The 15,248-nt window shown below is 45.8% G+C and overlaps 1 protein-coding gene across 1 annotated transcript in view; it reads right to left on the minus strand.

The window, feature by feature from the left end:
- The window catches only part of LIN28A (lin-28 homolog A), a 52,869-nt gene extending 38,545 nt beyond the window's left edge, over nt 1-14,324 (minus strand). The window contains exons 1-2 of the mRNA XM_054999731.1: nt 14,294-14,324; nt 13,279-13,469 (exon numbers count right to left, since the gene is read on the minus strand). Coding sequence (XP_054855706.1) covers nt 13,279-13,469; nt 14,294-14,324 — 222 coding nt within the window. The remainder of the gene's footprint in view (nt 1-13,278; nt 13,470-14,293) is intronic.
- Nucleotides 14,325-15,248: the final 924 nt, after the last annotated feature.

Raw genomic sequence — 15,248 nt, forward strand, 5'->3', positions numbered from 1 at the left:
ATTTTATCCTCACAACAACTATGTGAGGCAGGCTGACCTGAGAAATTAACTGGCTCAAGGTGACACAGCAAGTTTCTATGATGGAGCAGGGGTTTGAGCCAGACACATATCTGATGATGCCATAAGCAATCTAATTAGTCTTTGGGGTGCTGTAAGTCATACATTCATACCCTGACCTACCTCACACGGTTGTTGTAAGGATAAAATGTAAGAGAGGAGAACGATGTAAGCAGCTTTGGGTTGCCATTGGGGAGAAAGGCAGGGTATAAATGAAGTAAGCAAGTTTGCCACTGCAACAAACTCACATTGCTACCCTTCCCCAGAACTTTATTGCCCTATTTTCAAAAACAGTTTTAAAGGGAAGAAACAGGAATCAAGACTCAGAGGATTTCCCCAAATATCTATTGAGGGAGCATAAATAAATCTGACATACTAGGATGCATTTGCACATGTGCACATACTTAAGACATTAACCCAAATAAAAATGTAACTCACATCATGCAGGTCTAACACAGAATACAGCTGTACAAGCAGCAGCATCTATCCCACCTGGTCATTCAACCAGCACACCGAAACTTGCAGTTTATCTCCCCAATCCATTCCCTACCAAGAAGTCCTAAAAGTAATGACACAATGCAACATCTTCAGACATAATTACATGCATATATTGCACAGCTAGAATTATAAGTATATAAATGATGCAATATATACGATATTCATACACACACAATTCATGTTCGTACAAGCTCTCCTGTTCACAGCATTTCAATTGCCATGTACTAGACACCACAGAATTTCACAGTAGAAGTGGGCACCAAGTGAAATACGAACCAAAATTCGGCACAAACCAGGCCAGTTCGTGAACCACCATGAACTTTAGGCTGGTTCATTTGGTTCATTTTTTGGCTCGTCACTGCAGACAGCCTGGCGCCGATCAATCAGTTTCATAGGCAACAAGGGATGGACTTTCTGCAGACCTTCTGCTGATCCGGAAGTGACCTTCTGCTGACCTGGAAGTGATGATTTGCTGTCCCAGATGTGATGTTTTCACGAACCAAACGAACTGGTTTGCGAACCAAAGCAGGTTCATGAAAGTTCGTGGTTCGTGAAATGCAACGAACCACAAACCACACAGTTCGTTTTTTTCCTGGTTCATGCCCATCTCTATTTCACAGAACCAGAAATAAATGTTCATGTGCATCCACATGCAGCAGCAAGAACCCATGCAACTGATGCATGCCTTTTCAAATACACTACCCAAGCTGCTCGAAGCTGATACGAAGCCAGATTTAGGCCTATTGGCACAATAGTACTCAAGCTTTTGAGATCCACAGCCAGTTTATCAAGCTGTTTGATAAAGAATTCTGTGTTAAGTTAAAACTTGCCTATGCAAAAGCAACAGTAGATGACAACACTGAGAACTTCTCAATCTCCATGGCACATATCACAATAGCTTTTACCTAAGCAGTTTTAAAGTGTTTGAAGTGCTGCTGGAAGCGGTGGGGGGGGGGGGTTCAAATGTCTTTTAAGGTAACTGGGACCAGTGCTGTATCCACTTCTAGAGTTAGAACAACAGAATCCCTGGTGTTGTTACCTAGCAGGGAAAGCTGGGTTGCCCACAGAGCTGCCACCTGGACCTAGAGGCAGTGTATGGGGATGACAGTTTGGGGAGGGAAGGGAGCTCCGTGAAGATGCAAAGCCATTTCCTCCAGAGAAACTGACCTCTGTAGTTGGGAGATCATTTGTAATTCCAGGACAATTCCTGGCCTGACCAGAGTTGCCCAGTGTGCAGATTCTATCACCTCAACACTGATGTCCCCCTGCATTCCCTTCCTATGCAAGGGTAGTGAATGACAGCTGCAAATGAATACAAGAAGTGAGTCATATCCTTGGACTGTCTGCATAGAAAAAAAGCAAAAAAAATGCAGTTGACAATGGTATGAGATCACTCCCACGGAAAACTCAAAAGTGGCATCAGTCCACTATAGGAATCACCTGAGACTTCATAGTTTTACTGTAGAGTTTCCAGCAAGTCCTAGAGAGGTGTGACATCACTTCTGGGTTTTTCCTGGAAGTGATGTCTTGCCAACAGCATGCTCCCCATGCGCCCCCCCCCCAATTCCCACTTGTTGCCAGGCCATGCCTGTAAAACTTATTAATCATACGAATTTCTAGGTAGCTGTTTAAAATCTTCATTTCTTGGTTCATCAAAGGAAGAGCATCAGACCAGTGGTCATCTAGTCCAGTACCCTGTCTCACACAGTGCCCTATCAGTTATTCTGGAGGCCAACAGGCAGGCATAGAGTACTTCCCCCAATGTTGCTTCCTGGCACTGGTATTCAGATGTCTACTTGCCTCTGAATGCAGAGGTTCCCTTTAGACACCATGGCTAGTAGCCACTGATAGACCTATCCTCCATCTGAAGAAGTGAGCTGTAGCTCATGAAAGCTCACACCCTACCATAAGTTTTGTTAGTCTTCTAGGTGCTACTGGACTCTTGTTCTTTTCTACTGCTACAGACAGGCTACCCATCTTGATCTATCCTCCATGAATTTACTTAATCTCCTTTTAAAGCCATCTATGCATGTAGCCATCACTAGATCCTCTAGCAGGGAATTCAAAAATTTAATCACTCACTAATAGCTACTGATGGACCATCCTCCCCTTGCTTGTGGCCATTATCACTACATTTATTGGCAGTGAATTCCACATATTAACAGCTTGTTAAGGAAAGAAGTATTTCCTTCTGTCTGCCCCAAATCAACTGCTCATCAGCTTCATTAAATGCCCTTTGCAAGGGAGGGGGCAGTGTTGTCTGTCCATTCTGTCTATGCCCTACATAATTTTATAAACCTCTCATGTCCCAGCTTAGTTGAAAACTAAACTGAAAAGTCCCAAACTCTTCAGCCTTTCCTCATAGGAAAGGTGCTTCAACCCCCCTAAGCATCTTGGTTGCCCTGTACTTTTTCCAGCTCTGCAATATTCTTTCTGAGATATGGTGACCAGAACTGCACAAAGGATTCCCAAGGAGGCCACACTACAGATCTTTATTGGAGCATGTTAACATTGGCAGTTTTATTCTCAATTCTCTATCCTAATAACTGCCAGCATGGAGTTTGCTGAGTCAACCTTTTCACTGGGCTACGAACAGCAAACCAAGAACTCTGGTTAGTCTACTAAATGCAAGAAAGAAATCCTGGTTTGTTTGCAAACTCCACTTCCAACCTCCTGGCAGGAAGGACCTCTGTCTCCATTTCTTTCTCTGCCACCAGGCAGCTGCACAGGGCAGTACTACTCAACAAACCAGTTTGAAAATAAGATGCTATTCCACACAACAGAATGCTTTAATAAAGGGAAACAGACTGAACTAACCTACCATGTATAGTACACCTACTGTTTGTTGCAGTATGTATTATCAGTGGCTACTAAAGGAAATGTCCACATTCAGAGGGAGTCAATCTCAGAAGACCAGTACCAGAAAGCAACATCAGAGGAGAGAAACTGGTTGGCCGCCGCGTGAAACAGAATGCTAGACTAGATGTCTGATCCAGCAGGGCTCGTCCTACATTCTTATGTATTGTCCTGTTATGTAATCTACATCATCTACTATTCCATGCCAATACTTATGCTTCGTTTCAGATTTTTACTGGTTTTAATTTCTACATACAAATCCTTTTTTAATGTCCCATCCTATCAACTGCATTGACTCACACTGGGTAATCTACCTTGAGTCTCAGGGAGAAAGGCAGACTATAAATAATGTAAATAAATAAGTAAATAAATTGACAATTAGGACAAACTGATCAACAAGCCCAACTACAAACTTGGCATGAGATCTCAGCTCGACATCAAACAACCAACCAAGTTTACTGGCCTTCTGCACTTTGATTTCAAAACTAAACATGGTGCGATGAAACCTGAGTTTATCCTGTTATCTAAATGCAGCTGCTGGCATCTGCATTTAGCAAAGCATGAAACTGTCCACCAACTTAAGTGGCCTTTCTTTAACCTGGAAGAACTTCTTTCAACCCAAGGTAGGATACGTGCCACTGTTTACAACCATTTCTCTCATCTTTTCCCAGGTCTCATCAGCAGAGGTCAAGCAATCCTTCAAGCATCTTCTGACGTTGCATGTGCTGCACAAAACCACAGGCCACAATGCATCTGTTGGTCTTCAAGGTGCCACAAGTCTCCTTTGCTCTGACTGGCCCATAACTGTGGGAGCTTTCATGATAGACAGGATTGTTCCAGAGGCAGGAGGAGAAAATGGAGGATACTCAGCTACACCAAGAATAAGCTGATCTCACAAAGCAAGTACTGAAGTCACCTCTGATAGGTCTAGCCACAAAACATATAGAAGGCTTATTTTAAAAAAATTCCCAGGCAATTCAAAGCCACATGGTATTGTCCCTACACAACCAAATATGAATTCCTAACTGCAGCATTTCCAACACCAATGGCAGGTTCTTGACCTCCCAGTTCTGGAACCCCCTTCCACAAGCGGAAGACTTGTGAAACTTTGGGCTGGCTTTCAACAGGCCACAATGAAACCAGAGCAGGGAGCACCTCTGTTTAATGGGGTGGAAATCAATGCAATGCAGTTGATGTTGAAGGAGAAATGGACTTGGCCATTAGTTTAATGGCAGCTGTCTGGCTTTTCCTGCATACAGCTCTCCAAATCCCACCCCAAGTGTCCCTACAAACTCTATTTCCTCAATGTTTGCTGTTCCTCTAAAATATCCTTCATTTCAACACCCATTCCTACCTAATCCAGATCTTGTCTAATCAATGCATGGTGAGAGGAGGGGCAGGAGGCAACCCTGTTGGTCCCCCCCCCCCTTGGTAGGCTTTTAATAGCTTTGTGATCAGATAAGGGGAAGGTGGCGGGTAGGGAGAGATGGAGACGAACCCCCTGCCAGGAAGGGCCATTCAAACCTAGTTCCTGTAATAAAGTAATTTAATAGATCTAAAGAGGCCAATTCCCTCCTTTCTCCCACGGTTACTTCCTGCAGTTTATCATTCACATATGTAAATGACCAGGAGAGAATTATCAATGGACCTTGTGACAGTCCAACCTGAGCACTGTTTCACTTTAAGGGCACTGTGCATGGACAAAGGACACTCCATTGACTCCCCCCCAACACATTTGCAGTCAGAAGAGGCCATTTGTCCAATCCATTCTGACCTCCCAGTGCCTTGTTACAACTTGAGAGGTGCTCAAAGTATTGTAGAAACTTCAGATCCATCCCAAAATAATAATACAGCAAGCAGCAACTTTGCATTTACACATTGGATTCCACGCACTTCACATTTACAATAAATAATGCTGCCAGACAAACCACTATTATCAGCCGCATATATGAGAGAGAGAGGTGAAAACCTCCCACCTATGTCTACATCACAAATTCATGGCCGAGACCCGACATAAGAGTCTGCTGGGTACTGAGTCTGGGCCAGGATCTTAGATACTCAGGTTCAACTCCCCGCTCTGTCACGAAACTCACTGAGTGCCCTTAGGCCAATCCCTCTCTCTCAGTCCAGCCAACCTCTTGGGTGAGGAGGACAAAATGGTGAAAGGAGAATCCCATGGACCTTCCCGAGCTCCTTGGAGGAAGGAGGGGCATTGAAAATGTACTAGAAGTAGCATTTGAACTGCAAGCTTCCCGACTCTCACACTCAGCTTCTGTCTGCACCCAGATCTCTCATGTCATTGGACAGAATGAAAGCAGGTGACAGCCTCAGAAGTCACACTTGCAAGTCTCTTTACAGCCCTTGCCCAATCCAATGGGTCCAAACAAACAGCACGGTAAGACCTGAAGGGGCAGAACAAGACTGTACCATTTCATACCAGAATTCCCAAGTAAGTAGTTTCTTGCTTGCAGAGAGGAACATTGGTTACATTCAAGAATGGTACTCTCCACCTGCAATCAATTCTACCACGTTATTTTATTTATTTAATTCATTAATGTCATTTATAGTCCACCTTTCTCACTGAGACTCAAGGTGGATTACTCAGTGTGAGATTAGTACAGTCAATATCAAGACCATTTTGATAAGCAACGCCATAGGGTAAATAGATACAAGTTCACAAAGACATAGCATTAGCAGGAATCCAATACAACTTAGTGGTGAAGTCTATGGCTGCAATCCTAAGGATGCTTTCCTGGGAGTAAGCTCCATTGAGTAACATGGGACTTATTTCTGAGTATGCCCATTTAGGATTGCTCTCTATGGTTCCTAACTCATAACGAATCATCTGAGATCCCCTCCCTATAATAGAGCCCTCCTATCTGAATAAAAAGCCTTTTTGAATAATTCGGTTTTGTTATGCAAAATACAAATATAAAGCCCAGCTGAAAAAGCCACAGTGTGCAAAGACAACTCTACATGCCTCCCTGTGGCATAGCCACAGATCACAGGAATAGCTACCAAGGAGCAATGACGTTGTTACCGCCATACTTCGGGGAGGATCACATGGTCAACCTTGAAACAAAAGCAGCTCTCAATCAAGATTGAAAAAAGGGCTGCGTTTCACCACCCACCAGCTCTTCAATGTTTACACACACTGTAACTGTGCATGTTCGTTTCACACCGATGGGAGGGAGCTATTTAGTTAGTTAGTTAGTTAGTTTATTTATAGCCCACCTTTCTCAGTGAGTCTCAAGGCAGGTTACATTTCCTCCCTTTTTCTTTACTCTGTAATCATACAGCATAAGACACACAATGAACAATGCAATAGAACTAGGAATACAAAATTCAGTGACTAGGTCAGCAACCATGAGAACTGCAAGTGGCCCATAGCATTATGCCTGCCAGCCCCACACCCAAAATGCATTCAGCACATTGTCAACACAAACTGACCCTCCTTTGCCCCTTGATCAGAAGAACCTTGAAAGGCAGCCTTATTGATCATACGGATGGAGTCACAATTCAAACACAGCTTCTGCACGTTAGGATGAATATGTCTAGGCAGAGGATCTAGCGGGTATGATCCAGCTCCCATCACCACCACCCAAGTTTATGTTTAGATAATTTATACCCTACTTTACTCCCCAATGAGGACACAAAGCAGCTTACAACATTGCTTTCCCCTCCTCCATTTAATCCTCACAACAACCACCTTGTGAGATAGGTTCAACTGAGAGTGAGTGACTGGCCCAAAGTCAACCAGGGAGTTTCCATGGCACCGTAAGGATCTCCCAGATCTTAGCCCTGTACTCTTAACCCCACCATGCTAGCTGACAAGGCCTATAAATGGTCAGATTACAGATTTAGGGCTCAAGCCCTCTATTTAGATACAATCACAGCAAAAACCAGAGAGGACCCTGGGAAATTTCTACACCTACATTTGATGCCCAGGATGGATAACTGCAGTTTATTTTTACTCAAGATGCTTTTTCTTCATCCTCTCCAGCAGGCACGGAAGTACCACAGGACATCTTAAAGGATGACAGATTTATTGTTAAAATGAACTTCCAGCAAGAACCATGTACACCCAATACATGAACAGAGAGCCAAAGCAGCGTGTGTTGACCAAAACACCCAAAATGTGATTGAATGCAAACATCTGTGAATGGTGAATTGTTGCTACTAAAGTTAAATATTTTTAAAGTATTGGTTGGACCCATTCTATAGGGGCCATTTCTCACTGATTTACCCTTTCTGGGGCAAACCTCCCCCAAGTTATACCACAGGGTCTTCCTGAATCCAGGAATAGCATTTCACGAAGATCAGTGGGCTGCGGTAGGTAGCAGGAAATGTCCGTTTTGATAATGGAATATTTAGTCTGGATACAACCCATTAACTTTAGTTAGACACACACACCAAAATTGCTTTAATCATGAATGATACATACACTCAGAACAAAAGCCAACTACACAATGGAATTACATTTTTAAAACTTTGAATTATCAGTGTTGAGCAAAGCTTGACAATCTCTCTATAAAACATGAGCGATTCATCCATCAGTTCTTCTCTTTGCCTTTGATTATCGAACACTAGGGATAGATATCCGACGGCTATAACATTTTTTAAAAATGAAATTGAAACAGAAATACTGCAATAGCACAGAGGGAGTTTCAGTAGGAAACAAGTAAGATGGGACTCAAGAGTGGTCATGGACTCTTTGCGTTCCCGCTGGCAATCCTCTAGCTGGTGGCCAGAATCACAACTGGTGCTATGCTGCAAAGGGTTGCTCCCAATTATTGCAAGGTTGGGAGGGACAAGCAAGCTCTACCTCTTGAGTTCTCTAACAAAGGTCAACATGGCGGAATCAAAAGGGTAAACATCCCCCCTGTACAGTGGCAAGTTGGCTTCTTGGAATATTTTACCACAGTCCAAAAATAGATGGCCAGTTGACAATATTGAGCTGACAGGCTGGCCTGCCAACCATAAATTTAGGTGAGTCAACATTCACCAGCAAGTCTTTGAATGTTTAGATAATCTCAAATGTATCTGGGATTTCCAGTCAAATCCAGGACATTCATTGTATTGGGTGAAGGTCCAAGGCATGTATTCATGGGGGGAACTCAAAATTTTACAAGAGATTTCATCGAATTATCTGAATATAAAGTTTCACAGAACCTAGATATGATGGTGGAACTAGATTGGAGAAGGTCATGATCTAGAACCTTGGTGAACTTTGACATGTTGAACTGGACTGAGAAAGCAGAGCAATAAATAACAAAGGCACAGTAGCCCTCAGTTATCCATAAAACGGGCTGAACCTTTTCCTACTCAATTTTTTTTTTAAAAAACACAGATTCAAGGAACACTTGCAATAACAGCTTTCCTGCTGAGACTCCAAAACATCCACCATAGATTTCCTGCATGTGGCACAGGATTTTAGAGCACATGTTCTGTTCACAAAGGCCTGCCTGCTGGACCACATGAACTGAGAAATACTCCATGGGTCACAACAACCACTCTGCTGTATTTAGCATTCAGAAGGTATAATAAATAGGAAGAGATAGGCAAGCTGTCTTTCAGGGAAGCTTGTCTACAATTACTGATCTGCCTCCTGAGAAACCCTGATTAGCTTCCAGGGAAACACACAGTTTCCCAAAATACTGTTTGAAAACCACTGCCTTACTCTTTACAGCCGAAAGATATATAAGGATTGCTCAACTAGGAAGTGCTCTGTCAAATACAGAGTCTTAGACACACACATCCCACACACACAAAATTCCCACAGATGAACAGATCCACACAGTCCAGTTTTCCCACCTTTCCCCTAGAACTCCAGCCCCAAATGTCGTTCCTGGGGAACATGGGACCTGCAGGAATAGCCTGGGGGATAGAGGTCTGCATATGGCTTGAGACTCCAAGCCATATGCGCCAACGGTCCTTATTTACCCGTAACTATCCCAGTGAGCTTGCCCTAGTAAATTGCTATTTTGTTTCGTCCCTAATTTTTCCTGTAAGGGATGTCTTATTAAAATATTTTCAGCGGGAGATGCTAGAGTTGTGCAGAGAGTCAGATATTAATTCTAGTGCACATGAACATTAAGGCACCATACGGTGCACAGCCAGCCATTTCTTGATCAAACATGCTAAGGCAATTGTAGCAAATCTTCATCCTGAAGGACAAATGCCTTCTTGGTTTGTCAAAAATGGTACAGAGAAAATGAGCAATGCTTCAGGAAGTCACGAGCTGAACACTCTGCAAGAAATCAAACAATGTCCCTTGCTACAAGAATAGAGAAGGTGTAGATGTGTTGCGTTCTCTTTCTCATAATGCTCGGAGCACATGGGCTCATCGATGAGCAACATGAGTTCACCAGGTCCCAACCATGCCATTAAAGATGGACTCACAGTAGCAGAGTGAACTGCATCAGTGGGTGGTGGCTAGCACTTTGGAATCCTTTCCACACCAAAAAGAGACACATCATACAAGCTAAAAGGAAAGAAACTAATGTAGGGTTGCATTTTTCCCTAGAAGGGTTGGGGGTGAGAAAGAAAGAGCATTACAATGGCCAGAAATACCCTGGCTAATTATTTTTTGTGCAAGACTATCAGTGGGCAGCAATCAGAAAACTAGACTGTCTGGGGGCAATAAATGCTGGAGAGAATAGAGGTGTCCCGCCCACAGTCTCCATTACCTGGAGGGTCGCACTGAATTCCACAAAATCAACCCAGTGCAATGGATAAAAAAATCCAAGCTCTTTCTTGAAGATAAAACATTGGCACTCGAGATACAGAACCCCGCTGCAAAAATAGGAGCTGCCCCAAACTTCAGTCATACAAATATGACTAAACCTTTAAAGCAATTGTCCTTTCTTCCCTATACTCATACCACAATTTGCATCCCTCCCAAGAGGAACAGGGAAATCAGCATTCCCAGCTAATTCCCTCTGGGCTTTTCCATCAATATAGCCAAGCCCTGAACTGAAGCCATGCTCTGGGGATTGGTGAAGGGAGGGGAGAGAAAAATGCCAAAATCAGGGGTCACATCCATTCATTCTTTTAGTTTTACCATCTGCCTACAGGGAAGCCAAACAAAACCCTAGGGAAGTCCAGACCAGTTGGCGTCAAAAAAGATTTCTTCTTTCTTTATGTTTCCATACGTAACGCAGAAACAAACAGGAATTATGCAGCAGTTTAAAAACTAACATGCGTTTATTCCAGCAAAAGCTTTTATGGACTGAAGTTCACCTTGTCAAACAGCTCTAGTCCATGAAAGCTAAAGTTAGAATAAGAAAGTGTTTGTCTTAAAGCAGTCACAGGACGCCTCCACCGAAGACTACTCTGTAATACACAAAGCTCCACACTTTACACTCCTTTTTCTAGAGTAGCACCATTAAAAGGGGTACTCAGCAATTGGGTTCCAGACTCCATTCAAGGTCTTTTAGGACCTGATTCATCACACATCAACTTTATATAGTCTGGTGCCTTGCTTTTACACCAACACTTTTCAGTGTATCACAGGTTAACGTTTACAAAATTAAAAGAAATCAAGTTATTTTGTCTGGCTAAATAATAACATATGGAGATTTGCACAAGCTTCCCCCCCCCCTTTAAAAAATGCAATTTCTCTTTAAAGCACTAGTAAATCAGATTTTCCCACAGTAGTTAAGCAAGCAGTATTTAGCTCACATTACCAACCAAGAGCCATATTAAGATATAAACAAATGATACATCTCCAAGTTCTATGACAGGAATAAATTTGGGATGGTGGGAAATGGTATTATTCACCTCCCCAGCAAAAATGAGCTTGGTGCTGTATCCCAACTATTGGTAAACTGCTAAAGTTAAAAGACTCCCTTTTTTGAAAGTAAGTTTACATAGTAGCAAGAGTAACTAGTTTAAGTAAGATTGACTCATGAGCAATATTTATTGTTCCATTTTCTACCTAAAATTAAAGTGTGTGCTGATTCCTTGATGCTCAAATTGATGCCTCAAAAAGCGAAGTCCACACCTCAACATCAACTGCAGTGGCTCAGGACAGGGATAATTTTTGAGAAAGCAAAGACAGATCTTCAGATCACAGCAACTTCCTCCCAGACTATATTTTCCTTAGAAGGGGCAAAATGTATATAACAGACTTCTCATTAGCGCAAACACATTTTCCCCAACAAAAGTGATTCCTATGGGGTCCCCCAAAGGAAGCCCAAAAGTAATTTAATATCTTTTCTTAAACACAACTATACCAAAGTGCCCTACTTTCCCAATATAGTTGGTTCAAAAGAGGCCATGGAACATGCCAACATTAAAACTGGAAAATTGATTCTCATAAGAACTGCCTTGCAAGATGAGACCAATATCCATCAAGATGAACATTCCAAAAAGAGCTGCCTTCCCCAAGGCCTTCTCCTGCTTTTGACCCCCAGCAACTGATATTTAGTGGTTTGCTGCCTCTTCACATGTAGGTTCCATTTAGCTATCATGATAGACCACGTTTGTCTAATCCTTTGCATTTCTGCTCGCAATTCCCATCTCATGGGTAGGGAATTCCAGCATACAGAAAAGGGACTCTCTTTCATCAGTCCCAAATCTATTATCCTTTTCCACTCCATTCATCAGCCAACCAGCCATCTGAGCAAAAGGAGCTCTGACTTGCAAGTTCACACCCTGGAAATCTCGTCAGTCTTTAAGGTGCTACTGGGTCCAAGTCTTGCTTTTTTCTACTACAGACCAACACGGCCACCCGGAATGTATTTAAACTTTTGAGTGAAACTACATTACAGCCCTAAAAAGTTGCCAGAACGGAAACCATCAAAATAAAAATTACCATCAGAAACACTTGGCATTGCCAAATCAAACGAGAAACGTTTTTTAAAGGGGGGGGGGGCTTTTTTGTAGTGCAATTCTTCCCAAACACTGAAAGTAGCAGCAAGATCTTTGTGGGGGGTATCATGGGCATGCTGGCTCATACATGGGGAGGAGCAACACACCATCAGGGACAAAAAGGGACATTTCACATTGCACCCTTGGTGGCTTCGACCCCCCTCCCCCATAAAGCAAAACTAAATTAACCAGTAGAAAAGAGCAGGAGTCCAGTAGCACCTATAAGACTAACGAAATTTGTAGTAGGGTAGGAGCTTTTGTTAGTCACAGCTCACTTCTGAAAGCTCACACCAACCACGAATTTTGTTAGTCTTCTAGGTGCTACTGGACTCTTGCTCTTTTTTACCGCTGCAGACGGTTACTCATCTTGATCTAAATTCACCAGACCATTCAGTGAGATGTTTTGGAATCAACATCATCCCCCTGAAATCGGAAACACCCTTTCCATGCTGTTCAGGGGAAGGGCATAAATTCAGGCCATCATCTTTCCTACTTTTCAGGCTGAAAACAGGCAGCACAGGTTGAAACTTCTTTAAGGCAGTCATTCCAACTGGGTCCCATCCAAGTTAAGGTCGTGGCCCAACCACCTTCCTTCCCCTGCCCCAGAATGGAGGAGAGGCCTGCCCTTGACAAGCCCTGGCGTGGCTTCTGCCCCAAACTCCCGCTAAGTCCACCGAGCGGCGCGTCCCCTTTCCAGGGGGGCTCCACTTTCACAACGCGACGCCTCTTTACAGAGTTGCTCCCACCTCCATCGCTGGCTTCAGCCCGCAGAAACTCTGCCTAGGACCGCCCTGTTATGCCCCGGGACCGGATTCCCGAGCGAGCGTCGAGGGGGTGGGAATCCAGCCCAGCTCCGCCGCCTGCAGCCTCCCTCTGGGCCCGGCCCAGGCGCCCTAGCGGGAGAGGCCCAGAGGCGCCACGATCGGGGCAGCTCGGCCCGGCCCCTCGGCCAGCGTGGCGCGCAGGAGGCCCCGGCCCGGCCGCGGCCCTTACCTGGTGCACGAAGACGTCGACGGGGGGGTCGAGCGCGATGCCCTCCTTGGTGGTCATGGAGAGGAAGCCGAAGCCCATCCGCACGTTGAACCACTTGCAGATCCCGGCGCCGCGCAGCAGCGGCTGGCCGGCCTCCTCCGGCCGGGGCGAGTCCCCCGCGGGCTCTTCCTCGCCCCCTTTGGCGCAGCCCCCTGCGGACATACACGCGGATCATCAGCCGGGGCCCAGCCGGGGCTTCCAGCCGGGCCGAGCGCACGGCGGACCCGCACAGACCATCCGGAGCTTCGGCTGCGGGGAGGGGGGAGCGGAGCCCCTGGCCCGGCGTGACGCAACGGGATCCCCGGCCTAAGGCCTAGGAGGGGGCGGCACGCCGGGCGGTTTCTTCCGAGCCAGGCGGCAGTCCCCACCCGGGGGGAACGGGGCGCCCCCGGAGCCACCAGATCCCGTGGGGAGGCGGCCCATTTTCCCGCACGGCGTTTCCAAATTGTGGGAAGGTAGACCGGAGGGGGGGAGGAGAGCCGGTCACCCGTTTTTAAACGCCTCTCCAGACTTTGCTGGGAGTGGGGCGTCAAGCCCCCCCCCCCAGTTGATGCTTTAAGGGAACACACTTCAAAAGGAGCCGGGCAACTTTGAAACCTTTTTGTTAAATCTACCCTCTTCAGAAGCGCCCCAAACTTTCCTGAGCGCCCTCCGCCGCCCGCCCCATCTCAAGCACATGTTGAACCGAGAAAGGGGCTCGGTTTTCTTCTTGCGACCACAATTTTTTAAAACTGTGTTTTCCATTGGGGAGGGGGGATGAAAGCTCTCTTCCTCTCCCACCCTAAAGGGATCTTTTTTTAAGAGCCAAATTTTCCCTTAAAACAAAACTTATGTACTACAAACTAACCCCCCCCCCCAGCTCATTTTCAATAAAGAAATTTTGGAAGGGGGCCTGGAGGAGGCAGAAGGAATGGCAGAGGAGGAGAGTGGGGTTCGAAAAGAATTGAGGGGCGAGAACAAACAAAAATCACTTAACCTTCAAACTGCTGGTTGGAAACGGAGCCCATCCTGCACCCCTGGTGGAAACGGCGGCCTCCCCTCGGCTCTGCCTGCCAGCCTTGGAAGAGGGTCTCAGCAGCGCTCGGCCCCCCAAAAAGAGGGGAGGGCGGGGAGGGAGGGTCGGAGGAGGAAGCTTCAAACAGAGGAGGGGAGACGAGAGAGAGCGAGAGAAAGGCCGGCTACATCTTCACTTCAACAATAGCCGTGGGCAGGCCCCCGGCTTCCCAAACCTTCCCAAATTTCGAAGAGACAATGGCCCTCCTCTTCCCACCCACCCTCGCTGGCCTCCCCCTCCCCCTCGGGCCTCCCCTCCTGCCTCCTTCGCCTTAACTCCCCCCCCCCCAGCACGCCTCCCTCCCAGGAGACAAAAAAGGCAACCTTCTGCCATTCCTGCCAGCGACCCTGGTTAGTGTCAGTTCACACGCGCGCACCCGTCCAACTTTCCCTTTCGCGTTTTATGCATCTCCTTGGAGGGGGCGCTTGGCGTGTTGGGGGGGGGGGCGCAGATATGCTGGAGCGGGGGGGTCCCATTCCAAAGGGGCGGCCTCCGGGCTGCTCGTTTTACATTCTGCCGACCTGCCTGCCCTACCTCCATGATACTGGCGTGTGGGGTGCATTATGGTGCATTTTAGATTGTGGTTTTTAACTTTGGCATCGGCACATTGAAATGGTGCGCTTTAGCTTTTAGTGTGTGTGTTGTTCTGATGGATTGTGTTACTGTATGGTGGTGTAACCCGCCCTGAGCCCACTTGTGGGGAGGCTGGGTAAGAAATCGAATACATCAAATTAAGTGAGCAACAGAAGAGAAGGGGAGGCCAGTCGCACCGTCCCGAGGAACGAAAATGAGCCCAGAAGAAGCTCTCCCAGCTCCGAGTCCCTTAATATTCGGGGGTCTGTTTGCTCGTTTTGGGTTTCACGTGGACCATGCATGC

This window comes from Eublepharis macularius, chromosome 15 (genome assembly GCF_028583425.1).
Source record: "Eublepharis macularius isolate TG4126 chromosome 15, MPM_Emac_v1.0, whole genome shotgun sequence".
Taxonomy (NCBI): Eukaryota; Metazoa; Chordata; class Lepidosauria; order Squamata; family Eublepharidae; genus Eublepharis; species Eublepharis macularius.